The sequence below is a fragment of the Delphinus delphis genome, chromosome 19 (genome assembly GCF_949987515.2).
Source record: "Delphinus delphis chromosome 19, mDelDel1.2, whole genome shotgun sequence".
Lineage (NCBI taxonomy): Eukaryota > Metazoa > Chordata > Mammalia > Artiodactyla > Delphinidae > Delphinus > Delphinus delphis.
In genome coordinates this window covers 9,775,117-9,801,669 of record NC_082701.1, presented here as the reverse complement: position 1 = coordinate 9,801,669, position 26,553 = coordinate 9,775,117, and the positions used below count along the sequence as shown (strand labels likewise).

Sequence of the window (26,553 nt, the reverse complement as noted above, 5' to 3'; positions counted from 1 at the left end):
CATGGCATGAGGAGAGAACCTGTCCATTCTGACCATGCCCACGAGACATTAGGCGATGAGGACAGAGTCTGCTCCCCAGGAAGGGGGCCCCGCCCCAAGCTGGTCCCTACGCGCAGCCTGACAAGGGTCTCTGGTTGTTCCGGGCAGCGCCACTTCTGTGTGTTTGCCGTGAGCTTCCCGGGCCAGGAGGCCCTCATGAGCATCTACAGCACCATCCTGGCCCAGCACCTGGCCTATCAGTCGGTCCCCATGGTAGTCCAGAAGATGAGCAACCACCTGGTGGCCTCCGCCCTGGGTAAGCTGACCTGCCTCGCCCCCTCTCCCGTCAGCGAGACCCGCTGCTTTCTGGGGCTGACGGAGGCTTCATACTTGCCCCTGGTAAATATTTTGTTTATACTTCCAAGTCAATATTTTTTTTAACGATGCTGTTGAGGTATTGTGAAATCCAGTTTCTTGAGGGGGAGGCAGAGGATAGGAAATTCAGTACACAGAAACAATTTACACGTCAGTAGCGCAGCGAACTTCCTCCCTCCTCAGCTCTGTAGATTTCCTACTTAAATTGTCACCATCGCATAGTCCATTTGCTTCAGAAACGATAGCTTAAGCTTTGCACTTCCCGAGGCCATTAAGAGTGTGCAAGAATCGATGTGTCTTTTTCCTGTAACAGCCCTGCACCAGAAAGTGACATCAACGTTTCTTCCCACAGCCGTTAAGTTTCATTATGTCTTCAACCTCAGGGACCTCTCCAATATTTTCCAGGTACTGCTTTTAGCGCTGTGTCATGTCACGTTATGGCCAAGGCCTGACCCACAGATGCTCTCCTCCTCTGCTGCTCTCAGGAGAGAAAGCAAAGTGATCTATGGACTGATTACAGTGATGATGTTGATGATGATGGTGACCGTGGTGATAATAATGATGGTGATGATGGTGACCATGGTGATAATAATGGTGATAGTGATGATGGCAATAATGATGGTGATGACGATAATGATAGTGATGGTGATGATGGTGATGGTGGTGGTGATGGTTGTAGTCTTGATGGTGGTGATGATGTTTCCTCTTACGTATTGACTGAGCTAGCCAATGGGTTTGGCCACTTATATCCCCATTTTCTCCTCCAAACAACATGTGATGCTCGTATATCCCCATTTTACAGGTGGGAAGTCTAAGGCTCCCTCCACTTCGAGTGTCAGCTCAAATGTCGTGCCCTCGAGAGGCCCCTCCTCATCCCACACACTGTCTCACTGTCCCTGTTTACGTCATTCATAGCGCACGTCACAATGTGTAATTACCTTGTGATTTTGTCTGGTTACATCTCCCCACTAGAAGGCAAACTCCATGAAGGCAGGGTCAGTCCCATCATCACTGTGTTCCCAGAGCCCAGAACAAGGGCCTGGAAGAAAAGCACCTGTTGAACTTGCCAGGTCCCTTGGTTAGTGAACGGCCAAGCCAGGCCTGGGCCTGCCAGGCTCGCTGCACGGCCCAAGCTCGCCGGCCACTCCATGGCCTGATCAGCCCCCTTGTCCCTTTCTCCACTGTCCACCTCCTTAGAGGGGGCAGCCCTTAACCCTGTCTCGTGAGGAGAATCCCCCCACGTCTCTCAGGCCACAGACACACCCTCCAGCCTCCAGGACTTGCGCGGCCTTGGCAGTCCGTGGCTTCCTGGACCTCTGGTGGCCGCTGTACCACAGCCTAAAGGGTCATCCCCTGGGGAAGCGGCCACTTTCTCGTTTGATCCACACGCGGCGCTCGGCTTGCCTCCCGGACACGGCTAAGGAGGCCGACCGCCCCACGTCTGGGGCAGGGGCTCCTGTTCTCCACCACAGAGACCCTGAAAATCCCACTGGACCTCGTCCGCCTCTGGCTGCACGAAACCGAACGTGTGTACGGCGACAAGATGGTGGATGAGAAGGACCAGGAGGCGCTGCGCAGAGTCACCATCGCTTCCACCAAGAAGTTCTTCGACGTACGTCAGGCCGCCACGTCCCCCTGCCAAGCCCAGGAAGGCTCCGAGGGGCAGGGTGTCGGGACCCCGTGACAATCCCCGCCCCCCTGCAAGGGCCCTGGGCTGGGGATGGGAAGGACCACGTTGGGTCCCACGAGGTGACTCTGCCACGTGGGTGTGGCCCGAGCGAGGAGGAGTGAAGACCTCCCTCTAGCCGCTGGGCACAGACAGCTCTGCTGGGGTCGATGTGCTCCGCTGATGTGTCCGGGGTTTTCGTGGTAGAGTCATTTTTCTGGACTCTCCGTTCATTCCCGATGTGGCAGGGGCCAGGGGATTTTGCCCAGTGGTTTGCGGGGGCCCCTGCAGACGTGGCCTGATATTCTGAGGCCGCCGGGCAAGGTGCTCGGGCTGCTGTTCGTGATCTGTGTGCCCGAGGCAGCGACAACAGAAGCATCTTGTCTCTGACGTCTAGGATCTTGCTGACGAGCTCTTATTCGCCAAACCCAATATCTACTGCCACTTTGCTCACGGGATCGGCGATCCCAAGTACCTGCCGGTGACTGACGTGGCTCCCCTGAGCAAGCTCCTGGTGGAAGCTCTGGACAGTTACAACGAGATCAACGCGGTCATGAACCTGGTGAGCGGGGCTCGAGCAGGCAGCAGCGGGCTGGGGAGGGACGAGGGAGGCGTGTCTGCGCGGTGAGACGCCCGGGGTCTCTCTGGCCCGGTCTCTTCAGGTGCTGTTTGAGGACGCGGTGGCCCACATCTGCAGGATCAGCCGTATCCTGGAGTCCCCACGGGGCAACGCCCTGCTGGTCGGGGTGGGCGGCAGCGGCAAGCAGAGCCTCTCCCGCCTGGCCGCGTACATCAGCGCGCTGGACGTGTTCCAGATCACCCTCAAGAAGGGCTACGGGATCCCAGACCTCAAGGTGAGATGTCGCCTCTCAGTAAGCCGCCCTTCGGGAGGGGGAGCGGAGAAGAGTCTCCCCACTCCCGTTCCCCAGACGAAGCATCCAGCGCAGAGAGTGGGAAGGTCACCAGCAGGGTGATTATCTTAGACGGTAAAGGCCAGGGACACATTCGGCCGGTGCCCACGGCCATGTGACGAAGGTAAAAGGAAGTGTGGGTTTCCGGTAGATTAGAGCCAGTAGAGAGTCACCCCAGATAATAGCGGCAAAGAGATTTGGTTCTCGTTTCTGGTCATCCAACCGTGCCGCATCTTTCCCAGTTTTCCAGATTAAATAATTGAGAACCGGTACTCACTAGCTGTCTAACTACATCCTCAGGGTTCTGGGGGCCTGCTTTTTTTAATTAATCAAATAAATATAAGCTTGATTCAGGTCTCCCATCCCCAAGACGTGCCGCCGAGGCTTTTTATTGATTCCTTTTTCCCGAAAATTTGCTCTCTCGGGGACCTGTGTGCTGGTCAAACACGATCAGTCTAGAGCTTACCATCGTTGTGTCTCGGATTAGAGCTGAAATTGACTGGACCGTGTCACACGGCTCGTCCCTCTTTGCCTTGGTGTCGAGGCTGCCTCTGTGGGCCAGGACAGTGCCAGACCCAGGGGACCCTCCCCTCCGCTCACGGCTCCGAGGCAGTTGCTGGCCAGGTGGCCTTAGGGGGGTGGCCTGGACCCCTGCCGGAGCCTGGCACCCTGGGACCTCAGCAGGAGGGGGGTGGTCTGCGGGCAGAGGCCCCAGGAAGGACGATGGGGACGGTGAGCTAGTTCTCAGCCCTGCTCTCGCGACGATGCTGAGCAGGCTGTGCCAGGGCCAGCGGCCTCCAGCTTGGCATTGCCCCCGGTGCGTTCTACACCTCCTATCAGAGGACTAGCCCGCTGGTGTCATTGCCCCCGGTGCGTTCTACGCTTCCTATCAAAGGACCAGCCAGCTGGCTGTGTTTTTAAAATCCCAGCCTTAAGGGAGAGGTCTCCCTAATGTAGGTTCTGCCAGACACCACCTCCTGAACTGAGCCGGCGTGTCGTGGGTCTTAGCGGTGCTCAGCTAAGCCGCGCGAGTGGGTTTGCACCGACTCCCCGCGTGCGCTCGTGGTGGTTAGAATCCTCGCCTCTGGAGCTGCGCGGTTGTACTGAGTTGTCTCCACTGGAAAAGTCTCTAGTCTGTTAGCTTAACTGTACTGCTTTATTTTCCTGATTGCATCATACTCTTTGCCCTGTGCTTGTGAGGATTTTGTTGGCCTCACCTTGGGGCCACCTGTGGCAGATGTTGTTTTATCCCCTGGCATTGGCTACAGCAGCTCTGTGATCTGTTTCGTCACAATTCATTGCTCCTGCGCCCGCGACGAACTGGGTCTGTACTCCTCATTGGTTATCATTTATTAAGTGTTTATTATTATATTTGTTATTTATTAAGTAGCTTCTGTGGATTCGGAAGTAAGGGCAGCCGTAAACAGGGCTGTAGGACCTTGCATTGGACCTTGCGTCATATTAGGGGAAGCAGACTCCTGAACAGTTATAAGATGCATTATTATCGTTCTAATGAGAGCGTCACAGTAAGAAGTTAACAATGTGTATGTTATTAGCGTAACAGATGCGTTCATGATGATGTAACATTATTATAAAGTCGTACCATAAGCCACGGGCACCCACTGGAGTTTGGAGACGCGGCGGGAAAAGGGTCAGGATCCAAACCCAAGGGCCATCGTATGCCTCATGGAAAACCCTGGACTTGGTCCCAAGAAAACAAGATACTGTCAAGGTCATGTGTGCAGAGGAGGGCCAAGATCTGGTGGTGTTCTGGGACAGAGTGGAGGATGGCTTGAAGACAGCAGAGATCGCTCAGGGGTGACGGGTAGAGGGGTACCACAGGAGCCCCGGTGACCCCACAAAGGCTGGAACCAGACAGTGCAACAGGAAGGGAGGAGGGAAAGATGGAGCGAGACCCTCGTCGTGGGCGAGTGCCCTGCACTGACGGGAGGAGTGGGACCTTAGCTGGACTCCCACCTGCTGGGTCCCCAGGCCCCACCCCCCGTGCAGTCCCCAGGCCAGGCAGTGGCGTGCTTTTGACTTCTGTGAGCCCTCTCCCCGAGGCCCGAGTAGTAGCCCAGAGAGCTGGACCAGACCCTCTGGAGAAATGCTTTAAGCTGAGTGAGGGGCCAGGCCCACGTCCCAGCAGCTCGGGCGGCCCCCTCGACCTTCAGCAAATGTTGACCGGAGAGGGGCAGGTGGGGCGAGCGCTTGCCTTCCTGCAGCCGGCAAGGCAGAAGGAGGAGAGCGCCCCTGGCCACACCTCTTCGACCCTCTTCCCTGAGACTCACCCCCAACCTGGGCTCCTTGTTCCTTCGTCTCTGCCGGCAATGACGACGGCCGCGAGGGGCCCCGGAAGTGTGCCCCGGCCAGAGAGGGGAGTGTGCGCCCTGCTCTGTTACCGCCAGTCCCGAGATGCACCCAGACGCAGGTGGTCTTTAACATCCTCAAATGCCGCTGTCCGGACCCGCTCCCTCCTCCTCGATGGTGTGAGGAGGGGACCCTCGGAGCTGAGCTTGTGGGGCTGACCATGACGTTGGCAGCTGGAGCAATTACTGACACGAAGTCTCCCTCAAGCAGACAGGAACTGAGGACAGAGGGGGACTGGGAGGGGTGGCGAGGACGGCCAAGACTCCAGTGCCAGAAGAAACCAAGATAGTGTGCAGCCTCGTGTGCGTGGGCGTCGGGGGAACTGAGGGGACACTCGGCAGGAGATGGCCAAGGCGCACTGGGACCTGTGGGGCTGGGACGTGCAGGAGAGGGCGGCAGGTGGAGATCTCGGCCCCTCAGCCTGAGCGCGTGGGGGTGGCGGAGTCCATGCCAGAGAGGTGCAGAGGCTGAGGGGGACGGGATCCCGGGGCAGGCAGGACGAGGACCACGGGCCAGAGCAGCGGTCAGCAGGGACAGAGCAAGCGCCACGGCAGGAAGGCCAGAGAGGGCCGAGCTTCACGACAGTCGAGGCCTCAGAGGCTCCAGGCAGGACAGTGGGCTGGGGCCGAGGAGAGGCCCTGAGGTCTCGGCCGGAGCAGGTTCCCCTGGGGGCCCCAGGAGAGAGCCTGGAAGCGGGAGCCAGAGAAAGGGCAGCGGCCAGAGGGCGCGGCAAACCCCGATTCTCCCGGAGACGAGCAAGCGGGATCGGGGAAGAGAGGTGCTGTAGGCCTGGGGCCACCACGCCGGCCCTCGGCCTTTAGGGACCATCGGTCTTTCCAGAACATTCCACTCTGACCTGGGTCCCTGCAGCAACTAGCTTCCCTCGCTCCAAGCAGATCCCTTGCCTCAGCCAGTCGAACCGGATTCAAAAGCTGAACTTGGTGGAACTTGGAGGCCCCTCCCGAATTCGTTCATTCCCAAACCACAGGAGGGAGGAACACTCAGGGGTCAGCATGACAGCGGTGCAGGTTGAGCCCGCGCCAGCCAGGAGCTGCCCTCTGCTGTGCAGTCGCCACGCTCGCCTCCCCCAGGACGACCGCCGCGCTCACGCGCAATGAAGCTCCCGCGTTTAGGTGCCTACGGCTGATTCCGGCGTTGTCGGCTCCCAGCCCACATCCATGATGGACTGTGGAATGGGAAGAGTGATGTGTCTCAACACCAAGGCCCCCCGCCGCCTCTCCAAGTAGGACCTGCCATGGAGGCCACCCCCGAGGGCGTGACCGGGGCTCACATCCCACCTGAGGCCTCTGCTCTCCCAGGCTCAGGGCTTCCCTTTGATTTGTTTTTTAAGCTTGTCCAAAAACCCTGGAATTTGGAGCTTGCCTTGTGACCCCAGTTATACCCCTGTCAGCTCCAGCTGAGGGACCCTGGTGATGCTTCTCTCTGAACAGATGTCAGGGAGGTGTGCTGCTTCCAAAGGGCAGAAGAGCGCTACTCGGGACGCCTGCAGTGGACATTTTAAAGCCTTTAAAATAATTACAGAAGCTCTCAGGTCTTATTTAAAAATTAGACGGTAAAGAAAAGCAAATCACCAAACCCCTGAAAATTCACATTCATACTTGGATGACACTGACGTTTTAATATATATTTACAAGTTATACGTGTAAGTTGGCACTTTTCAAACATAGCAAGCTATTCATACTGCTCTGTAACATGCTTTTTTTTTTTTTTTTTTTTTACTATTCTCCTTCATTTATTCATCCAGAATTACCATGCAATTGTTTTGTCAATTATTTCTTTAAAACCTACCAGTAATGTGATAGGAGTTACGATGAGCAGAGGCAATACTTTCCAGCCTCCCCCTCCCAGCCCGTGGTGTATTCATTCGGGGCCTCTTCCAGGGTCTTCATTTAAGCTTTTTATTCCTTTTTATACGGTAAAGCGTACACAACACAGAATTTACCATTTTAACCACACCATTCAATGGCATTAATACGTTCACATAGTGGTGCCACCACCCCACCGTCCATCTCCAGAACTTTCTCATCTTCCCCAACAGAAACTCTGTCCCCATGAAACACTAACTCCCCCTGCCCGCTCCCCACAGCCCCTGGCACGCAGCGACCTACTTTCTGTCTCCATGAATCCGACTCTGCCGGGGACCTCGTATGAGTGGAATCCTACTCATGTGAGGACAAATCCTATTGGTCCTTTTGTGACTGGCCGACGTCACTCAGCATAATGTCTTCTAGGTTCCTCTGTGTTGTAGCATGGTCAGAATTTCCTTCCTTCTTAAGGCAGAATAATATCCCACTGTGTGAATGGACCCCATCGTGTTTATCCATCCATCCGTCGAGGGACGCCTGGGTTGTTTCCACTTTGGAGCTGTGGCGAGTAGAGCCGCCACAAGCCTGGGTGTCCTCCACGGAAGGCCCTGGGTCTCCATCTACAGACCCTGCCCATTTCTTACGGAGCTGATCTCCGGGTGCCCCCGTCTGGGTGGTGGTGGAAGATGCTTCTACACGAGCATCTTCTTGGCAAGACCTCTGAGGGTGTCCTCCTCGGGTCCAGCTCGACCTCAGCGCCCAGTACATCAAGTCGGCCGTGAAGAACGTTCCCTCGGTGTTCCTGATGACGGACTCCCAGGTGGCCGAGGAGCAGTTTCTGGTGCTGATCAATGACCTGCTGGCCTCGGGGGAGATCCCGGGGCTGTTTATGGACGACGAGGTGGAGAACATCATCTCCTCCATGCGGCCGCAAGTGAAGTCCCTGGGCCTGACGGACACCCGGGAGGCGTGCTGGAAATTCTTCATTGAGAAAGTGCGCAGGCACCTGAAGGTAGGGGGTCCCGGGCTTGGGGGCGGGGGGTCCCGGGGACCTTCTAAGGGCTGGTTCTTCACTCGGGGAGGAGTTAGGGGCTGTTCCCGCACAGGAAGTGGAAAACTGTTAGGAGAGTATGGTGGGCTGCCTGATGGAGGTGGGCTGTTAGAAGTGCCTTGTGGCCGAAAGAAGTGATTTCTATATGCGCATCCACCCCGCCCGCCCCCCCCCCCCCCCCGCAATAGAGCACATTTAAATAGATTAGTTCACCTTGACCTTCAACATTCCCCCTTGGGGAGGCTGGCTGAGCTACCCAAGTTAGACCGAGAGCACTTTGGGTTCTTCTCTCCCTCGTCGTCCGTGACCAGTAGGACAGCTGCCCCTGGCCAGGTGGCCCTGCTTTCGTTCCTCCCGGCCCCCAAGGACCAGACCTGCTAAAGGACCATAGCCCTCCCTGTTCTGGGACCTCACCTACCCAGTGTGGTTGCCCACGCCCTACTCCCTCCTGCACCCAGCCCTCCTTCCCCCTTTGTGGGGCCACCCCAGGAGGGCTCGGGGCTCCCCTGCACCCTCACATCGTGATGCGATGGCCACACTGCCAGCCCAGACCTGGGCGTGTTCTCCCCACCCCCGCACTTGGAGACGGACACCACGCAGAGAGCTTTTCCTTCTAAAGGGGCTTTCTGCAAAAGCAGCGCGATTTGGCCCCAGCGCCGCCGTCCCCCAACCAGCAGCAACTGTGTCCACTTCTAGGTAATCCTGTGTTTCTCCCCCGTGGGCTCCGTCCTGCGTGTACGAGCAAGAAAATTCCCTGCCGTGGTCAACTGCACAGCCATCGACTGGTTCCATGAGTGGCCAGAGGACGCCCTGGTGTCCGTCAGCACTCACTTCCTTGAGGACACCGAGGGGATTCAGGTGAGTCACGGGGCACAGAGCCGGGAGGGAGGGTTCCCGTCGGACCGGGATAGGGTGAGGCAGCTGAGGCACTCGCCTTGGGTGCAAAACTTAAGGGGGCACCAAAAACTTAATCAAGATCAGTGATGTTTTAATGCAGTATTTTAAAAATCAACATTAATGCTGAAATGCTCAAAAGTGTCAAAACCGTAAACAAAGACAGGCTGCCATTTGTTGGTTTTCTGGCCCCGACTTACTGTGCCAGGGAAATGGTCGTTTCAATCAGCTGGGGGTTCCGGGCCTCACGCGGCCACGGGCCCACAGGGCTGGTTCCGGGGGATCCTACGTGCGAACAGATTGAGCAGCTCGGGCTTTGAACATAGTCCCTGATTGGAGCTGACTGCAGAGCCCGTATTTACTTTGATAAGTGTATGCGGGCGCACACTTTTTCCTCTTGCCTTGGGCTCCAACATGGCTCTGCCCCCAGGGCTCTGCCCAGGGCTGCTGCCTCACCTTTGACCTACCTTTTTTTGGGGTGGGGGGCGGTATGCGGGCCTCTCACTGTTGTGGCCTCTCCCGTTGCGGAGCATAGGCTCCAGACGCACAGGCTCAGCGGCCTGGGCTCACGGGCCCAGCCGCTCCGCGGTATGTGGGATCTTCCCGCACCGGGGCACGAACCTGTGTCCCCTGCATCGGCAGGAGGACTCTCAACCACTGCGCCACCAGGGAAGCCCTGACCTGCCTTTTATAGGGCATGACAAGTAAGACAGGGTGATGTAAGCCTTCTTTTTTTTTTCCTCTTTTTTTTTTTTCTTTTTCTTTACAGCATCTTTCATTTCTTTTTAAAGGCTCTTTTTTGTAACATTTTATTTATTTATTTATTTTTTGTCTGGGCCGTGTGTTAGTTGCAGCACGCAGGATCTTCTTTGTGGCCCACAGGCTTCTCTTCAGTGTGGTGCACGGGCTTCTCTCTAGTTGTGGCATGCGGGTTTTCTCTCTCTAGTTGTGGCCCACGGGTTCCAGAGCGCATGGGCTCTGTAGTTTGCGGCATGCAGGTTCGCTAGTTGAGGCACACGAGCTCAGTCGTTGCCTGTGGGCTTAGTTGCCCCGTGGCATGTGGGATCCTAGTTTCCTGACCGGGGATCGAACCCACGTCCCCTGCATTGGAAGGCGGATTCTTTACCACTGGTCCACCAAGGAAGTCCCTACAGTGTCTTTCTTTTATTGAAAGACGGTGCCCGCATTCACCGTTTGTGCTCATTGCCGGCCTAGAAATGGGCATTAGCCTGTGACCCAGCTGATGCAAGTGATGCGCAGGCCCAGAATAAATCCCACGTGGTTATCGTGTCTGATTTATTTTGATCGCATATTCAGTTATTAAGTGGAATAAAATAAGCCTGAAATTAACCTCTTCCCTAGTTGTTAAAGATGGGTAAAGCCCCCCGCTTATCACTGTCAGAGCGTTCAGTTGCAGGCTGAGCCTTTCCCAGAAATGCCGCCGTCATGTGTCCTCCACACCCCGAGTGCCTGTAGGGGCGGGGGCCTCCTGGGACCGGCGAATGGCCCCACTGCTGGCACCAGCGAGGGCTGCAGAGTAGATGCCGAAGAAGCGTGTGTTGGATGAACACGTTCCCAAATTAACCTGAATTACAGTTAATGTCCCTTGAACAATTAATTCCTGGGGCAAAGCTCCTAGTGCCTGTCTTCGGGCAGGTGGGGCAGGCCCAGGTGGTGGGGCCGTGACCCTGGCGTGGACGCGGGCCAGAAAGGGCTGGGAAAGGAGTTACTAAAACCCCAGGGCCTGGAACAGGAAATGTCCGATAAATGCTTGCAGAAATTACCTGGTTAATCAAGCATGTTGTATATGCAAGTGTGTGAGTCAGAGAGAGAATAGTGATAACCTTGGCTCTGACCGGGCCCCTTGGCGGTGCAATACCACCATCGCCCGTGAGAGCCCTGCAGACCTTGCTGTCTTGAGCCTCATTTGACAGCTGAACCACCAAGGTTGACAGAGGGGGTACCACTCATCCAGGGTCCTCGGCGAGGAAGGGAACCCACCTTGTGGTCCACGGTGGCCAGCAGCCTCCTCTTCCATCAGGGCACCGGGGAATGAATGGTTCTGTCTTGTCTTTGTAGCCGGAAGTTAAGGCCTCCATCAGCCTCTTCATGTCCTACGTGCACACGACCGTCAAAGAGATGTCCAAGGTGTACCTCGCCACCGAGAGACGCTACAACTATACCACGCCCAAAACCTTCCTGGAGCAGATCAAACTGTACCAGAACCTACTGGCCAAGAAGAGGATGGAGCTGGTCGCCAAAATCGAGAGGCTGGAGAACGGGCTGATGAAGCTGCAGAGCACAGCCTCTCAGGTAGGAGAGCTGGGGCCTCGGGATGTGCTTCCAGAACCTTCCCCCAGGCATGTGACACAAAGTAAGGGCAAACCACAGCAAGTATACGGGTTTTAACCTAGACGGTGGATCCCAAACGCCTTCCGGGTGCTGATGTTACGTCGGGTGCTTCCCGGGGGTCCCGCGTCTGGGGGGGTTTGCTCATGCAGGCAAGTGCAGCCCGTGGAGGCGGGTCCATCCCGGAGCCCCGTTCACACTGTGGTGCCCAGATGGAAGCGCATCTGCCGTACTTTCACACCGTGTTAATTTTTAAGTTTTCTGCCTGGTTTTAAATATCCTCCGTGGTGTAGCCCCGGCTCCCTCTTTACTGCCCACCGTTGGCGTCTCCGCGGGAGCCTGGTAAACAGCTGCCGCAGGCCTTGGAGCTGCAGAAGCACAGGTGGAGGGTGGCCCCTGACACAGGCTGCTGCACAGAGCCAAGGCCACCCCGTGGGGGCGGAGAGGGGAACCCAGTGCTGCGGCTGTCCATTCCTTGGACAGAGCTTGCCGGAGCCACGAAGCAGCCTGCTCCCTCCCTGGATAGGAACAAGGGAGAAGCCCGGCTCAGCAGGCGTTTTTCCCCAAATGTACCTTCTGGGAGTGGTCCTGGGACACAAGAAATGCACCCAGGAGAGGGCGGTTACAGCGATGGAGTGGTGGCCTCCTCGTGCTAGAAGTCACCCAGATGGGGAAGGGTGTCTCAGCCCGTCACTTACCACTTCCCAGAACTCCCTCCGCCTGGCTGCCTAGGGCCTCACCCGAATGCCCAAGGGAGCTTTTCATCCCCGGCTCCAGGCTCTCACAGCCCCACCAGCCTCCCCAGAACCCCTCAGCACCCTGCCTCTGCCGACATTGTTTTTATCCGGCCACCTTGACTGCCACCTCCTTGAACGACAGGAATGGGTCTTATACTTGCGACCCTGTGTACACAGTCGGTGCTCAGTAAATACTTACCTTGGAGAAGCTGAAAAAGCACTTAGAAATGCGTCACAGGGAGTGGTAAGCAACCGGCAGGCCTGCTGTTCTGCTCGGGCCCCGCGGCTCACATGGCCACCAGCCCGTACCGTCCCGGGCCGGGACAGCCCGGCCGAGTAGGGGGCAGCGTGCGGTGGCCGGGGCCCCAGGCTGCCCGCCTCCCTTCCCTCCTCCTCTAGGTGGACGATTTAAAAGCCAAGCTGGCGGTTCAGGAGGCTGAGCTCAAGCAGAAAAACGAGAAAGCGGACAAGCTGATCCACGTGGTGGGTGTGGAAACAGAGAAGGTCAGCAAAGAGAAAGCCATTGCTGATGAGGAAGAAGTCAAGGTGGAAGTCATCAACAAGGTGGGCAGACGGGCAGCGGCACGCGGCTCTGCCCTGCTGGGCCCCTTCCCCTGGTGGCCAGTATCTCCTATGGGCCCGGGCAAACCAGCAGGAACCCCGCAGGGAGGGCTTCTCTCCCAAGCGCAGGGCCCCCAGCTCAGCAGAGGGCTGCCCTCCCAAGCCCCAGCAGTGGCATCTCCTGAGCTGGTAAGACATGCGGGTTCCCAGGCCCCAGCTCTGCTGAATGGGGTCTGCATCTCAGTGAGATGCCAGTGGCCTGTGAGCACGTTAAGGCTTGAGAAGCCTTCCTCGGAGCCCTGGTCCTCAGACTTGCTGCACCTGGAGCCCCGAGATGCTCCAGTGCCACTGGCCCTGGTGGGCTCCACGCCGAAGGTTCGTGGCTTGGGTTGATTTCTCGTCGCCTTCTCCTGCGTGCCTTTTTTGTCATTAGTCATGCACCTGCGTGAGCGTCTAAATTAAGAGTCCCAGTAATTGTCTGCTGTCTCTTGAGAGGGAGGACAGCAGCAAGTCATTTCTTTGCCTGAGACAGCCTCCTTCCAAGGCCAACAGCAGGGGGACCTGAGCCCTGCCCTTCCCACCAGTGCTGGAGCGCGGAGGGTCCCGGGCCGGGTGGGGTAGCCAGGAGCTCTGCTCCATCCCTCATTGTAACCTGCATGACCACAGCCCTGTTAGGATGGTTGGCAATGTGCCTGAGGTCTCAAAATTAGCAAGTGACATAGTCAGGATCCAAGCCAGGACCCACACCTGCACCCTGAACTCAGGGACCTGCCGTCTGATACATGCAGCTGTTAACATCTGGGTGCCCACCCCTCTCCAACCCCTGATCCAGAAATGGCCCAACATGCTCCAGGGAAGCCTGGAGCTTCCCAGCACCACCGGCCAAGTCAGTGCCTTCCATGCCCTGTTCCCTGAGTTGTGTCCCGCATGTCCCTAAAGTAAGGTATGGAATGGGATTCTCCAGGAGGTGTTCTGCAAAGAGACCCTCTTCTTTCTGTCGTCCTTCCTCCTTGCCCAGCAAAAGCTCCCAGCCCCGACTGGCTTCTTCATCTCTGTTGTCACACAGATGCTACTCCTGACTGATGGGTACCAAGCTTCTCCTGGTCTCTGCCTGGTGCCTGAAGGCTCAGAGGGGTTCTTCCCGAGCCAAAGAGTGAATGCATGCATGAATGAATGAAGGCGTGCATGCGTGAATGAAGATGTTCTCACTTTAAGGGGAGGATGGGCTGTACCTCTGAAATGGTCCATCCTGGAGGGATGACAGTGGCACCAAGAAATAAGGCCTCAAAGCCAGGGAGTGGCCTGTGTGGCCCCAGGTTTCCCCTCTGGTCCTGGAAGCTGGAGCCAAGAGAAGGACCAGTTCCCCTCCCTGAATCCCAGGTCAGCTGACACCCAGCTCCTTCTAACCTGAGTGTTTCGGGGCAAAGGAGGCAGGGCGGGGAAAGGCGGGCTTCACACGGTGACCCAGCAAGCGAGAGCGAAGGGCAACTCCCCTCGTCACCCCTCCTCACCCCTCCTTGCCCTCACACCGCCCAGGGTCCCCCCTTCACACACGCCACCCAGACGGACCCCTGCATCCATCTTTCCCATCTGCCTTCCTTCCAGAATGTTACTGAGAAACAAAAAGCTTGTGAAACAGACCTGGCCAAGGCAGAGCCGGCCCTACTGGCCGCGCAGGAGGCCCTCGACACTCTGAATAAGGTGAGGGCAGGAGGGGGAAGAAACGGGGATCACGACGCCTGAGAAGAGAGGAAGAGAGGAGACGCCGTGGGGTCATCACCGGGGGCCTCCTGGTCCTGCTCGGGGCTAAATCCCCATTCTAGTCTGTCCGTCTGTCTTTGCAGAACAACCTGACAGAGCTGAAGTCCTTCGGGTCCCCCCCAGACGCCGTGGTCAACGTCACGGCCGCCGTGATGATTCTGACGGCTCCCGGGGGCAAGATCCCCAAGGACCAGAGCTGGAAAGCTGCGAAAATCATGATGGGCAAAGTGGACACCTTCCTGGACTCCTTGAAGAAGTTTGACAAGGAGCACATCCCCGAGGCCTGCCTGAAAGCATTTAAGTGAGTTGGGGCTCGGCTGCCGCCATGGGGTCAGCTCAGTCCTCATCCTGTTGGGAGCACGTCACGTCCAGGCACCGTGTGGTCCCGAGTCTTCTCCCACCTGCCCCTGGCCCCATACCGCATGGTCCCAAGGGAAGTCTATGCTTGCTGGAGTGGGCAGGGTCTTGGGCGGCACAGAGCGAGGTGGGACCCCCAGAGACAGCAGGCAGCAGTCTGGGCGAATCCGCCTGCCCCTGAGCTGCCCAGGCGTCGAGGTGAAGCACGATGCCAAGCTTGCGGGGAGCCTCATCACCCTCTGTCTCCCCAGCCTTGCTCGGCGGGTGGGGGGCGAGCTGCTCCCTTAAATGGGGGGAGGGCAGGGGTGTATTGGTGGGTGGGGTCGGAGGGGGGGCTTAGGTGGCCTGCCCACCCCCTTGGTGGTGCTGTGTGCAGGGGTCATGCGCAGGACCCTGCTTTTGCTCCGACACCTCAGAGGAGGCAGTTGGGTTTCAGCCTTTCTGTATCTTTCTGTTCATAATTTGCCCCAATGTGCACGCACGTAGTACTTTTAGTCCCTTATAGTTTCTTTGCATTTTGCTGCTTGAGGAGGTATTTGTCCAGGTACAAGCACTCCAGCAGAGGGTCCTAGTGGGACTTGGGAAGGGTGTGCAGGGGGGACCTCCACGTCTTGCCCCATAAATCCGATGCGCTAGCATTGGTGAGCACTGCACTTGTGAACACTCTTTGCCTGGCCGTCCCCTGGCAACCCGATTTCAGGGCCGACCTGACCTGACCCCAACTGAGAAAGGGAGCCCCTCGCATGACCCCAGGTGAGACTCCAACCTCTCTCAGCTCCATCTGTTGAGGAAGAGGGCTGGACGATCGAAAACCATTTGACGACTAAGGAGTAGTTTAAAGTTTAAGAGAAAAGACAAGAAAAACGCAGACCCACCTCCAGGGAGCGGCCTGTGTCAACATGTGGCCTGTTTCCTTTCAGTCTTTTTTCTCATGCTTCTCCCTGTAGTTGAAAGAATGCTGTGTATATGCAATTACCTGCTCTGCTTTCTATCTTTTACTTAACATCGTGGGGGAAAAAGGCTTTTCCCTGTGTTGTCAAAACACTCGATCAGCTTGACTTTTTTGCCGCAGATGAACCGTAATTTACTTACTACACCTGCGTTGCTGAGGGTTTAGGCTGTCTCCGTGTCTGCCGTCATAAATAACGCCATGATAAATGTCTCCTCCTTGTCACCCAGCAAACTTCTCCACTGCCACCTCCCCATGCTGCCTGGAGTGTGCTTAAAAGACGCAGACGCTTTGTACTATTTGCCCAAACGAAGCGTAAAATATGCCAGAGTGAGGAGGTGATGGGCCGTGTTCCCCACCTACATTCAAATCACACTTCAATTATTATTTTAAATTGTCCCTTTAGAATTCTTCCTGCAGACAGGTCAGTCTGTTGTGCTCAATGACGTTGCCATTATTTTAAAAACACTAGTTAAGGTGCTCTAGTTTCTAGAGCATCTTAACTGCATCTATGGGCATTTTTCCTCATCCCTCTTGTACAATAACACCTACCACATCACCCCTTTTTTTCTTTAACGTCACCTCTTGTAAGTCTCATCCTTAGAGCCTTAGCCTCACTGGGGATCCCTGAAAACTGGGCACTGAGCTGAGGGGACGCAGAAGTGGCCCGTTGTGTGTGTGGGGTGCGGGGGAGCGGGGGTGGCCTCTGGGGCAGCCTGGCTCCGTGTGAATTCCTGCACTGCCCAGTCCAAGCTGTGTCACCTTGGGAGACACACTCAGCCTCTCTGGGCCTGTTGCCCAGAGTCAGATGGCGTGAGGACACGTGCCAGGGCAGGGGTGGCTCCAGGACCTGACATATGGGCAGCGCTCAGGGCAGCACCTGACACGCAGCCCCTGATGTGAGAACTTGGTGAAGAAACCCTGGTTCCAACACTTCCTGTCGGCGTTGCTCTGGGCAAGTTGCTGACCCCCCCTGAACCCCAGTCTTCTTGCCTAGGACTGGAGTCGTTGCAGAATGAAAATGAGACCAGCCATATAAAGCAGCAGGAGCAGAGAGGATTAAAAAAAAAAAAAAACACAGGTTTTCTTCCATCATCTAGAATATAGGACTTGAAATCACTACTTCCGTTGCCCTTCACCCTCCAAATTCTACTCCAGAGGCCAGAATTCTGAGTTTCATTCTTTTCTTTCTTCTTCTTTCTAATCTTCTTTCTAATCACTAATCACTAAGATACAAAAAAAACAAAGTTAAATGTGCTCCCCGTCCTGTTGCTGGTAACGGGGACCGGAGCGGCGGACGGGTGCGGAGCTGGAGGCGGGACGGGGGTGGCGGGAGGTCTGCGTCCTCAGCGCCCGCTGTCCTGCTCCAGGCCCTACCAAGGCAACCCGACGTTCGACCCCGAGTTCATCCGCTCCAAGTCCACGGCCGCCGCGGGCCTGTGCTCCTGGTGTATCAACATTGTCCGCTTCTACGAGGTCTACTGCGACGTGGCCCCCAAGAGGCGGGCCCTGGAGGAGGCCAACGCGGAGCTGGCCGAGGCGCAGGAGAAGCTCTCCCGCATCAAAAGCAAGATCGCTGTGAGTGCCGTCGGCAGGCGCAGCTGGTCCGTGTCTCCGTTTGAGAGGGGTCGGCACAGCCGCTGCCATGAATTACGGAGCAGAGCAAGAGCCCGCAGGCCGCTGTGGGGACCTGATCACCCCGGAGGCTGCCGGCGTCGGCCGTGTTCCCGGCCCTCCCGGGAGGAGAGCTGGGGACCCCCAGCGTTGCCCGATTTCAGGGCCTGTCTTGTTCCTTCAGGAACTCAACGCCAACCTGAGCAACCTGACGTCGGCATTTGAAAAAGCGACAGCCGAGAAAATCAAGTGTCAGCAGGAGGCTGATGCCACCAGTAGTGTGATCTCGCTGGCTAACAGGTGCCTTACTCCCTCCGAGGGGCCCCTCCTGTCCTCAGACACCACCCCCCGAAAGGGATGAGCCCACAGAATGGCCTTTCGGGGGGGGCTACGCCCCAGGTGGAGGCAGCAAGGCCCCCAGCCCCCGCTTTCTGAGCACAAAGTGATAAACCCCGGGAGACCCCCAGGCTGTGTGCCTGGCCTCCCGTGGGATGTGGACTCACCTCCACCAGGTCAAGTGGCCTTTCGGTCCCTGGCAAGGAGGGCTGCTCGGAGGATGCTAAAGCCAGACCGCAGGCTAGTCAAGCACAAACCTGTCCACACTCTCAGACTCCTGGTGTCATTTAGGGTTGGGGACCAGCCCTCGAGCCGGGGGCCTGAGAAGCACGAGGCACACCCTGGAGTCCCCACTCCACACAGGGCCAGGGGGCCGCCTCTGGACTTCCCGCTGCCCAAAGCGCGTGCTCAGTGGTGTCTGGGCAGCAGCCTCGGCACGTGGGTGACGTGGTCAGGTAGCGTCAGCATCCACGTGACGTCGGCCCCTTGGGGAAGGGAAACTCGGCGTCCCAACCGCCTCCAGAAAGCATTAGTTTCGCTTCCCTCAAGCGTTTATTGCCCAAAACTTCCCCCAAAGCATGTTTTGTCCTGAACCGCTGAGCAGAGTCAGGATTTGAAACTGGAAGGTCCCTGGCGTGTTAAAGGTGGAGGCGCGCCTTTCCTGGTCCTCCAGTCCGTCCTCTCTCCCCCCCGACACACGTGCTTTTCTTCTGCCCACTGACCCCTGTCCCCATCTCAGGCTGGTAGGAGGATTAGCATCAGAAAACGTCCGCTGGGCCGAATCGGTGGAGAACTTCAGAAGCCAGGGGGCCACACTGTGTGGGGACGTCCTGCTGATTTCCGCCTTCGTCTCCTACGTGGGCTACTTCACCAAGAAATATCGCAATGAGCTAATGGAGGGGTTTTGGATCCCTTACATAAATGAGCTAAAGGTAGGCGGTCCTGTCGCATCCATCACTCAGCACCTTCGGGGGCCCCCGGCAGGGCAGCCCCAGCCAGAAGGCACCTTTGCTCCTGCAATGGAGACTCCAGCCACTCAGGATGTAGACGGTGGCCCTGTGAGGCCGACGCCGACATCCCTGCTGGCCGGGCTCCAAGCTGCTCCTCAGCGTGATGCGAATGTGTGGCTGTCCTCCCCCACGCAGCCCGGCGGCCCACGTGTTGCTCGGAGAGCCGCTTTCCGCTGAGAGGTGAGTAAGGCCACATCGCCCCCTCGGCAGGTCCCCATCCCGCTCACAGAAGGTCTGGATCCCTTGAGCCTGCTGACCGACGATGCAGACGTGGCCACTTGGAACAACCAGGGGCTCCCCAGCGACCGCATGTCCACAGAGAATGCCACCATCCTGTGCAACACGGAGCGCTGGCCCCTCTTCGTGGACGCCCAGCTGCAGGGCATCAAGTGGATCAAAAACAAATACGGCAGCAAGCTGAAGGCCATCCGCCTGGGACAGAAGAGGTGCTCGGCCGTGGCGGGTGGGGTAGGGGCTCCAGAGGTGGCGGCCGGCCGGCCGGGCCACGGTGCTGGGAAGTCCACCTGTGGCCCTTCATACTCGCTAAATGGATGGATGGGTCTTTGAAAACAAACACTGACCCACATGTGGATTTCTTTAGTACTTGGCCCTGGGCACTGGCAGGAAAGAATTAAACTTGGGGCTCCTCTCTCCCCCGTTACCTGCCGCTCCTGCTGGGGGACGGCACTGGCCTCGGCTCCTGCCTGCGTTGGTCCTGCCTGGTCACTTGCCAGCCGGGGGGCTGCGGGCGGTCATCTTCCCGTCTCTCATCGTCATAGATGAGAAGCAGTGGCCGTGACACGGCTGCACTGGGAGCCTTCCCAGTGTGCTGGGCAGTGAGAGGAGACTCGCAGCTGTGGAACGTCTGGCTCAATAGCCCGGAAGCGCTCCACGTGCACCAGCCCTCCTGTCAGCCTGGGGGCGATTTACGCAGAAGCCCTGAGCTCCTCTTGGGAAGGAGGCGTTTGGGAGAGGAATGAGCTCTTGGCCCCTCGGTCCCTCTGGGGCAGGCAGTTGCGCCGTCACCGGGCCCCAGGGCGTTCACGGCCCCTGTGCTGTGCCCACAGCTACCTGGATATCATCGAGCAGGCCATCTCAGAAGGGGACACCTTGCTCATCGAGAACATTGGCGAGACCGTGGACCCGGTTCTGGACCCTCTGCTGGGCAGGAACACAATCAAAAAGGGAAAGTGAGTGGCAGCGTCCACCTCCGCGGGTTCACCCACGAGATTGTCCTCAGTGGTGAGGTCTGGCCTCTGGACTGAGAGAAAGGGCGGGGCATTTCCTTTCCTGGGAGGCAGCAGGGGCTTCAGCAAAATGCGTGAAGGGACACCCAGCTCCCAGGGGAGAGACTGACAACTGTGGGACCACGTTCCAATTAGGAAGGAAGACCTACACCAACAGTTTATTAGCGACTGCCTGCAGATCACGATCCTTGATGGTCATCTTTTTTTTCTATTTCCATATGCATTTTGCAAATCCTGAGTCTCTTTCTTTCTATTCAGGTGAGATTCACATAACATAAAATTAACCAAAAGTGACCAGTTCCGTGGCCTGTAGGACACTGGTGCATGGCTCCTTTCACTGAGTATCTTTTCCAGGTTCATCTGAGCTGTAGCGAGTATCTTTCATTCTTTCTTATGGCTGAGTAATACTGCATCGTGCGGACCTGCCACGTTTGGTTTACCCGCTCATTTGTTGATGCGTTGAGCTTGTATGACTGTTTTTTCTTTGGTTGCCCCATGTGGCTCATGGGATTTTAGTTCCCCGACCAGGGAACGAACAACCCGGGCCCTTGGCAGTGACAGTACAGAGTCCTAACCACTGGACCACCAGGGAACTCCCTGTATTGCTTTTCTAATATAAAAAATTAAATCAACTTTAAAAATGTAAAGGTCGGAGTTGATCTGAGCCACCTGTAAACTCAGGGGTGCAGGCAGAAGCCCAGAACAGAGGTGACGTAAATGTGCTGACGTCCTAGACTCTGAGAAGGGCCTGGTGTGAGTAGTGATACCCAGGGCTGAAGTGAGAGGCCCCCCAGAATGTGAGCTCGGCCAGAAAGAGGAGAGCAGAGTGGGGAGCCGGAGACAAGCGACCCCCCCCAGTGGGTGAGCCGACCCGGGTTCCCACCCTGGCCTCTCATCAGATTCACCTGGGGAGCTCCAGGGATGTCCCGGTGTTCTGAATTGGGGTGTCAACATCTTTCGATGTTAATGGCTCTGGGGTGGAGCCCAGGCCAGAGTGTTTCTGCAGAGGCTTCCAGATGAGTAAGATGTGCAGGCAGAGTCAAGTAAATGCTCCTAAAAAATCAGAACAAGCCGGCTGGAGAGCGAGCAGGTGCATTTTCTAGAAGGGCCGGTCACAGACCAGAGAGGGATGGTTGTGAGTTTTTTGTTTTTTTCCAAGTTTCAGATTATTTATTAATCAGGGTAAACCCCCGCACAATATGCCAACATGATTTCGTGCATTTAGAGGGGAACTACTTCCCGGTTAAGTGGAAAATTGTGCCGACGGCTTCTGGAAGACCTTTATTCTAAGCAGCTTTATAGTGAAACATGTCGTTGAGAAGTCTGGACCTTCCTCCCAGGCTGGCGGGAAAGGCGGTCTGTCTGTGCTGCCATCCCTTGGTCGCCGGGGACCCTCCTAACCCCTCCGTCCGCCGACCGCCAGGTTCATTAAGATCGGCGACAAAGAGGTGGAATACCACCCCAACTTCCGCCTGCTGCTGCACACGAAGCACTTCAACCCCCACTACAAGCCCGAGATGCAGGCCCAGTGCACCCTGATCAACTTCCTCGTCACCAGGGACGGGCTCGAGGACCAGCTCTTGGCCACCGTGGTGGCCAAAGAGCGCCCAGATCTGGAGCAGCTGAAGGTACGTGGAGACAGGAGGAGCGGGGCAGGCAGCTCAGAGACAGCAGGGGGCAGGTCACTGTGACCCAGGCGTCCGGCGGCTGTGAAGGTGCCCTGCTTGTCACACTGAGTTGTAGCTGGTACGACAGAATGAGTCACTCCTCCTCCCCGGCCGCCTCCCGAATCTAATTCTAAATCAAGTGATGGCTTCGCTGAAAGAACAGGAGTCACAGCAGTGCCCGGGCTGCCCTAGAGCACCGCACTCCTGCCCCACGAGAATGTCTTTGCTGCCGGCCCCTGTGTACCAGGCCCTTCCTTGACTGGCTGAGCCATACACGTGGGCTCACAGGGGTCCCAGGCCCCACTCATGTCCCATGGTCCCCACGTTCTTGCTGCACAGCTGCCCATGACAAGCAGCTGCAAGACCCAGATGCAGGGCCCCCTACCCCGCACTGCTTGGGGGCCTCCACTCCGGCCCCTTTCTTCCAGGCTTGCCGTGTTCCTCCCGTTCCGAGTCCCAGGGCCTTGGCCCTGAGCCCCCCCGAGCCCCCCAGCTGGGGGACCAGGCCGTGCCAGCGACTGATTTCCCTTCCCGGTCTCTGCCCCTCCTGCAGGCGAACCTCACCAAGTCTCAGAATGAATTTAAGATTGTTCTGAAAGAGCTGGAAGATTCTCTGCTGGCCCGTCTGTCGGCCGCGTCGGGGAACTTTCTGGGAGACACAGCCTTGGTTGAGAATCTGGAGACCACCAAACACATGGCCAGCGAGATTGAGGAAAAGGTAAAAGACCATCTTGGGGGCTACCCCCTTGCACCCCCAGCCGGAGCACACAGGGGGCATGGGAGCTGGGCGGATGGTCACTGAGAAGAGAAGCCGTAGCCACATGGGGGCCCCTGGGGGCCCGGGGCAGGGTCAAGGCGCGCGGATGCCGGCCAGGCGCATCTTCATCCGTTCATCTGTAGATGGACGTTTAGGGTGTTTCCCTGTCTTGGCTATTGTGAAGAGTGCTGCCACGCACATAGGGGTGCGTGTAGCTTTTTGAATTATAGTTTTGTCTGGAGATATGCCCAGGAGTGGGATTGCTGAATTAGACGGTAGTTCTATTTTTAGCTTTTTGAGGAACCTCCATACTGTTTTCCATAGTGGCTGCACCAATTTGCGTTCCCACCAACAGTGTAGGAGGGTTCCCTTCTCTCCACGCCCTCTCCAGCATTTGTTATTTGTAGACTTTTTAATGCTGGCCGTTGTGACTGGTGTGAGGTGATATCTCCCTGTGGTTTTGATTTGCATTTCTCTAATTATTAGTGATGTTGAGCGGCTTCTTTTCATGTGCCTGTTGGCCATCTGTGTGTCTTCTTTGGAGAAGTGTCTACACAGGTCTTCTGCCCATTTTTTGATTGTTTGTTTTGAGGTGCAAGAGGCAAAAATCACAGAAGTTAAAATCAACGAGGCAAGAGAGAACTACGTGCCAGCCGCGGGGAGGGCGTCCCTGCTGTACTTCATCCTGAACGACCTCAGCAAGATCAACCCCATCTACCAGTTCTCGCTCAAGGTGCGGCTGCATCCGGGTCCGGGGCCACTGGGGCCCAGGCTGCAGGTGGGCTTGGGGGGTGGGACCCAGGGCACCAGGTCTGACCAGCACCAGCACCAGGTCCGAGCAGTGCCCCAGAGCCCGCGTGGGCAGCGTGGAGCCCCCTGCATTCGGTGACCCCCCCCCCCCGACCAGGCCTTCAACGTGGTGTTCGAGAAGGCCATCCAGAAGACCGCCCCCGCCGACGAGGTCAAACAGCGTGTGATCAACCTGACGGACGAGATCACCTACTCCGTGTACATGTACACGGCCCGCGGGCTCTTCGAGCGAGACAAACTCATCTTCCTCGCACAGGTGACATTTCAGGTAACATCTGGCCTCGATGCCCCATGTGTGGTCCTTGGACGGGCAGCACCGGAGCCCCGTGGGGTGAGGTGGGGTGCTGGGGGAGAGTGGGGGAGGGGGTTGTTGGAAATGCAGATTCTCAGGCTCCGGCTCAGACCCAGTGGATCCAAACCTGCATTTTTAACAATATACGGAACACACCTGGGCTCTTGAGTTGGTACCAGGAAAGGTGTCCCAATGGGAACCATTGAAGGGGAGGGGAGGTCAGTTAAAGGGAGACGTCGTTCTAGTCCCTTCAAGTCATGCCGAGCCGACAGTCCCGCCTTAGCGGTTAGTCCGCTGTGGATGGGAAAGAAAGGTACTAATGAGTAAACATGCCCCCTGTTTTTACAGACCTGCTGAAATATTTAAAGATTTTGGTTCCACTAAATTGATTAAACAACCTCTCCGCCACTTTGTTTGCACCGTGTTATAAGTGTTATTGGGAACACGGATTTCATAGCTAGCTTGGGCATCAATGTCAACCCAGCTTTCCATCCAAACTCCAACTTGGAATTAGGGGTCCAGGTTAAGGAGGTTTCTTTTCCATGTGAATCTCTGAGTAACGGGTTCCCTGTTTCTCTCCCTGCTAAGAGCACATCAAGATAAGTTTCCTTGATGCTCCCCCTAATTTTCCAGAGTAGAATGTATTCTTTTCAGGCCCAAAGAACTTTTTATTTTACTAAGATTAAAAAAAAAAAAAAGAGACCCTGACTCAGGGGAAACTCTCTGTGGAATCTGAGAAAGCAGCTGTGTGAGCTCCTGACTGGGGAGGTTACAGTGACTGCGGCCCCGGCTCCCCTGCCGTCCATCTGAGATGGAGGGGCTGGGCCAGTTGCCCAACGAGCCACTTCAGTGACCAAGACAGGGCCTGCTAGAAGCCCAGAGAGCTTGTGCGCACCAGTGGCAAGGGGACTTCGAATGTGACCAGAAAACGTATATACCCCAAAGAATTGCAAACACGTATTCAAACAAATACGTGCATGTAAACATTCACGGCAGCAGTTTCACGACAGCCAAACGGCAGAAACAACCCAAACGTCCAACGACGGACTGTTGGGTAAACGAGATGTGGTCTCGCCATACACTGGCCCATTATTCGTCCATAAAAAAATGAAGCAGTGACACGCGCTACAACACGGATGAACCTTGAAAACACGCTCAGATGCAAAAGGCCTCGTGTTGTATGATTCCATTTACCGGAAATGGCCAGAAAAGGCAAATCTCTGGAGACGGAGAGTAGACCGATGGTCGCCTGAGGGTGGGGCTGCTGAAGGGCAGGGGCTTTGCCTCTGGGGCGACGAAAAGGCTGTGCACCTGGACAGTGGTGCTGGTCGTACAACGGTGTGAATGCACGACATATGCCACTGGATTGTAGACCATAATAGGGTTAAAGTGGTACATTTATGCTGTGCGTATTGTACCGCAGTTGAAAAACAAACAAGGTGCTGACCAAGCTTTGGGCTGACCCCAAAGGGGCAGGACAGTGCTTCCCCTGCAGGCAAGGGGTATGAGCCCCTGTTGCAGGGCAACAACTAAGCGAGCCCCACGGCCCCTCAGGTCTTGTCCATGAAGAAGGAGCTGAACCCGGTGGAGCTGGATTTCCTTCTGCGGTTCCCGTTCAAGGCCGGGGTCGTGTCACCCGTGGACTTCCTGCAGCATCAGGGATGGGGCGGCATCAAGGTTGGCCTTCAGACTTGAACACTGTGTTCTCTCCCCACCTCGCGGCCTTTCCTGCTCGCCCCAGACATGTTTACAAGGTGCTCCCGGCCGTAACATTCAGTAGAACGAGGAGGCCTCAGAGGTGGGACCAGGCACTGATGGGCTGCCTGCCAGCTCACGGGGACTGTGCTGTCCTACTGGAACGCAGCAACTTCATCATCACGTCCCTGCAGGCGGCAAGCTGAGCCGCGATGGGCCCCAGGGTGTGCCCAGGGGTCGCCCCTCTGCCGCTTCCCCTCACTTCCAGGAAAATGCAAAGTGTCAAGGCTATTCCTCAGAATTCTGGGGCCCTCACTGTGTCAGTTCAGAAAGACCGGAGGAAGGCGGCCCCCTGGGATGAGCAGGGCCCCTGTTCCAGAGCCCCCGGAGAAGCAGCCAGGAGTCACATCCCCGATCGGATTCCTCCCTCGTCCCAGCCATTCATCCCCAGCAGCTCATCGTTTGAGCGACAGGCCCCATGGTCATGCTTTTCCCGGAGCCCGCGGGGAAGGCGCCCACTGGGATGGGGGAGAGCTGAAAGGCCATCTGCCCCCAGGCCCTCTCGGAGATGGATGAGTTCAAGAACCTGGACAGCGACATCGAGGGATCCGCCAAGCGGTGGAAGAAGCTCGTGGAGTCGGAAGCCCCCGAAAAAGAGGTCTTCCCCAAGGAGTGGAAGAACAAGACGGCGCTGCAGAAACTGTGCATGCTGAGGTGCGTGCGGCCCGACCGCATGACCTACGCCATCAAGTGAGTGCCCCCAGCCCCGCCCCGCCCCGCCCCAGCCTGGCCTCAGGGCTGGGGAGTGGGCGCCTCCCATCCCAGCCACCAATTCCCGTTCTGAGTTCTCGTAGCTCTGGGGTCTCTGAAGGTGGCCAACAGGAACCCCCGGCTCCCCTGACCCTGGGTGAGGAGAGGCGCCCCGAGATAAGCGACGGGAAGATAAAACTCCCCGGGTTGGCCACCAAGATTTTAAAAAAGCCTGGGCGCGCTGCCAGTGCAGGGGACACGGGTTCGAGCCCTGGTCCAGGAAGATCCCACATGCCGCAGAGCGACTAAGCCCACGCGCCACAGCCCCTGAGCCTGCGCTCTAGAGCCCGCGAGCCACAACTACTGAGCCCGCGTGCTGCAACTACTGAAGCCCGCGTGCCTAGAGCCCGTGCTCCGCAACAAGAGAAGCCACCGCAATGAGAAGCCCGCGCACCGCAACAAAGAGTAGCCCCTGCTCGCCGCAACTAGAGAAAGCCTGCGTGCGGCAACAAAGACCCAACGCAGCCAAAAATTAATTAATTAATTATTTTTAAAAAGCCTGGGTGCTAATGACCTCCAAGGCCACGAC

At 56.9% G+C, this 26,553-nt stretch overlaps 1 protein-coding gene across 1 annotated transcript in view; it reads left to right on the top strand.

The window, feature by feature from the left end:
- Window positions 1–26,553, top strand: part of DNAH17 (dynein axonemal heavy chain 17) — a 140,706-nt gene that overhangs the window by 97,211 nt on the left and 16,942 nt on the right. The window contains exons 50-71 of the mRNA XM_059997538.1: window positions 148–295; window positions 668–759; window positions 1,805–1,966; window positions 2,418–2,582; window positions 2,683–2,874; window positions 7,873–8,139; window positions 8,875–9,036; window positions 11,152–11,385; window positions 12,558–12,722; window positions 14,325–14,420; window positions 14,564–14,781; window positions 17,157–17,364; window positions 17,585–17,700; window positions 18,476–18,668; window positions 18,957–19,192; window positions 19,814–19,936; window positions 21,417–21,621; window positions 22,214–22,378; window positions 23,010–23,150; window positions 23,325–23,495; window positions 25,074–25,196; window positions 25,771–25,964. Of these exons, the coding sequence (XP_059853521.1) occupies window positions 148–295; window positions 668–759; window positions 1,805–1,966; window positions 2,418–2,582; window positions 2,683–2,874; window positions 7,873–8,139; window positions 8,875–9,036; window positions 11,152–11,385; window positions 12,558–12,722; window positions 14,325–14,420; window positions 14,564–14,781; window positions 17,157–17,364; window positions 17,585–17,700; window positions 18,476–18,668; window positions 18,957–19,192; window positions 19,814–19,936; window positions 21,417–21,621; window positions 22,214–22,378; window positions 23,010–23,150; window positions 23,325–23,495; window positions 25,074–25,196; window positions 25,771–25,964 (3,776 nt within the window). The remainder of the gene's footprint in view (window positions 1–147; window positions 296–667; window positions 760–1,804; window positions 1,967–2,417; window positions 2,583–2,682; window positions 2,875–7,872; window positions 8,140–8,874; window positions 9,037–11,151; window positions 11,386–12,557; window positions 12,723–14,324; window positions 14,421–14,563; window positions 14,782–17,156; window positions 17,365–17,584; window positions 17,701–18,475; window positions 18,669–18,956; window positions 19,193–19,813; window positions 19,937–21,416; window positions 21,622–22,213; window positions 22,379–23,009; window positions 23,151–23,324; window positions 23,496–25,073; window positions 25,197–25,770; window positions 25,965–26,553) is intronic.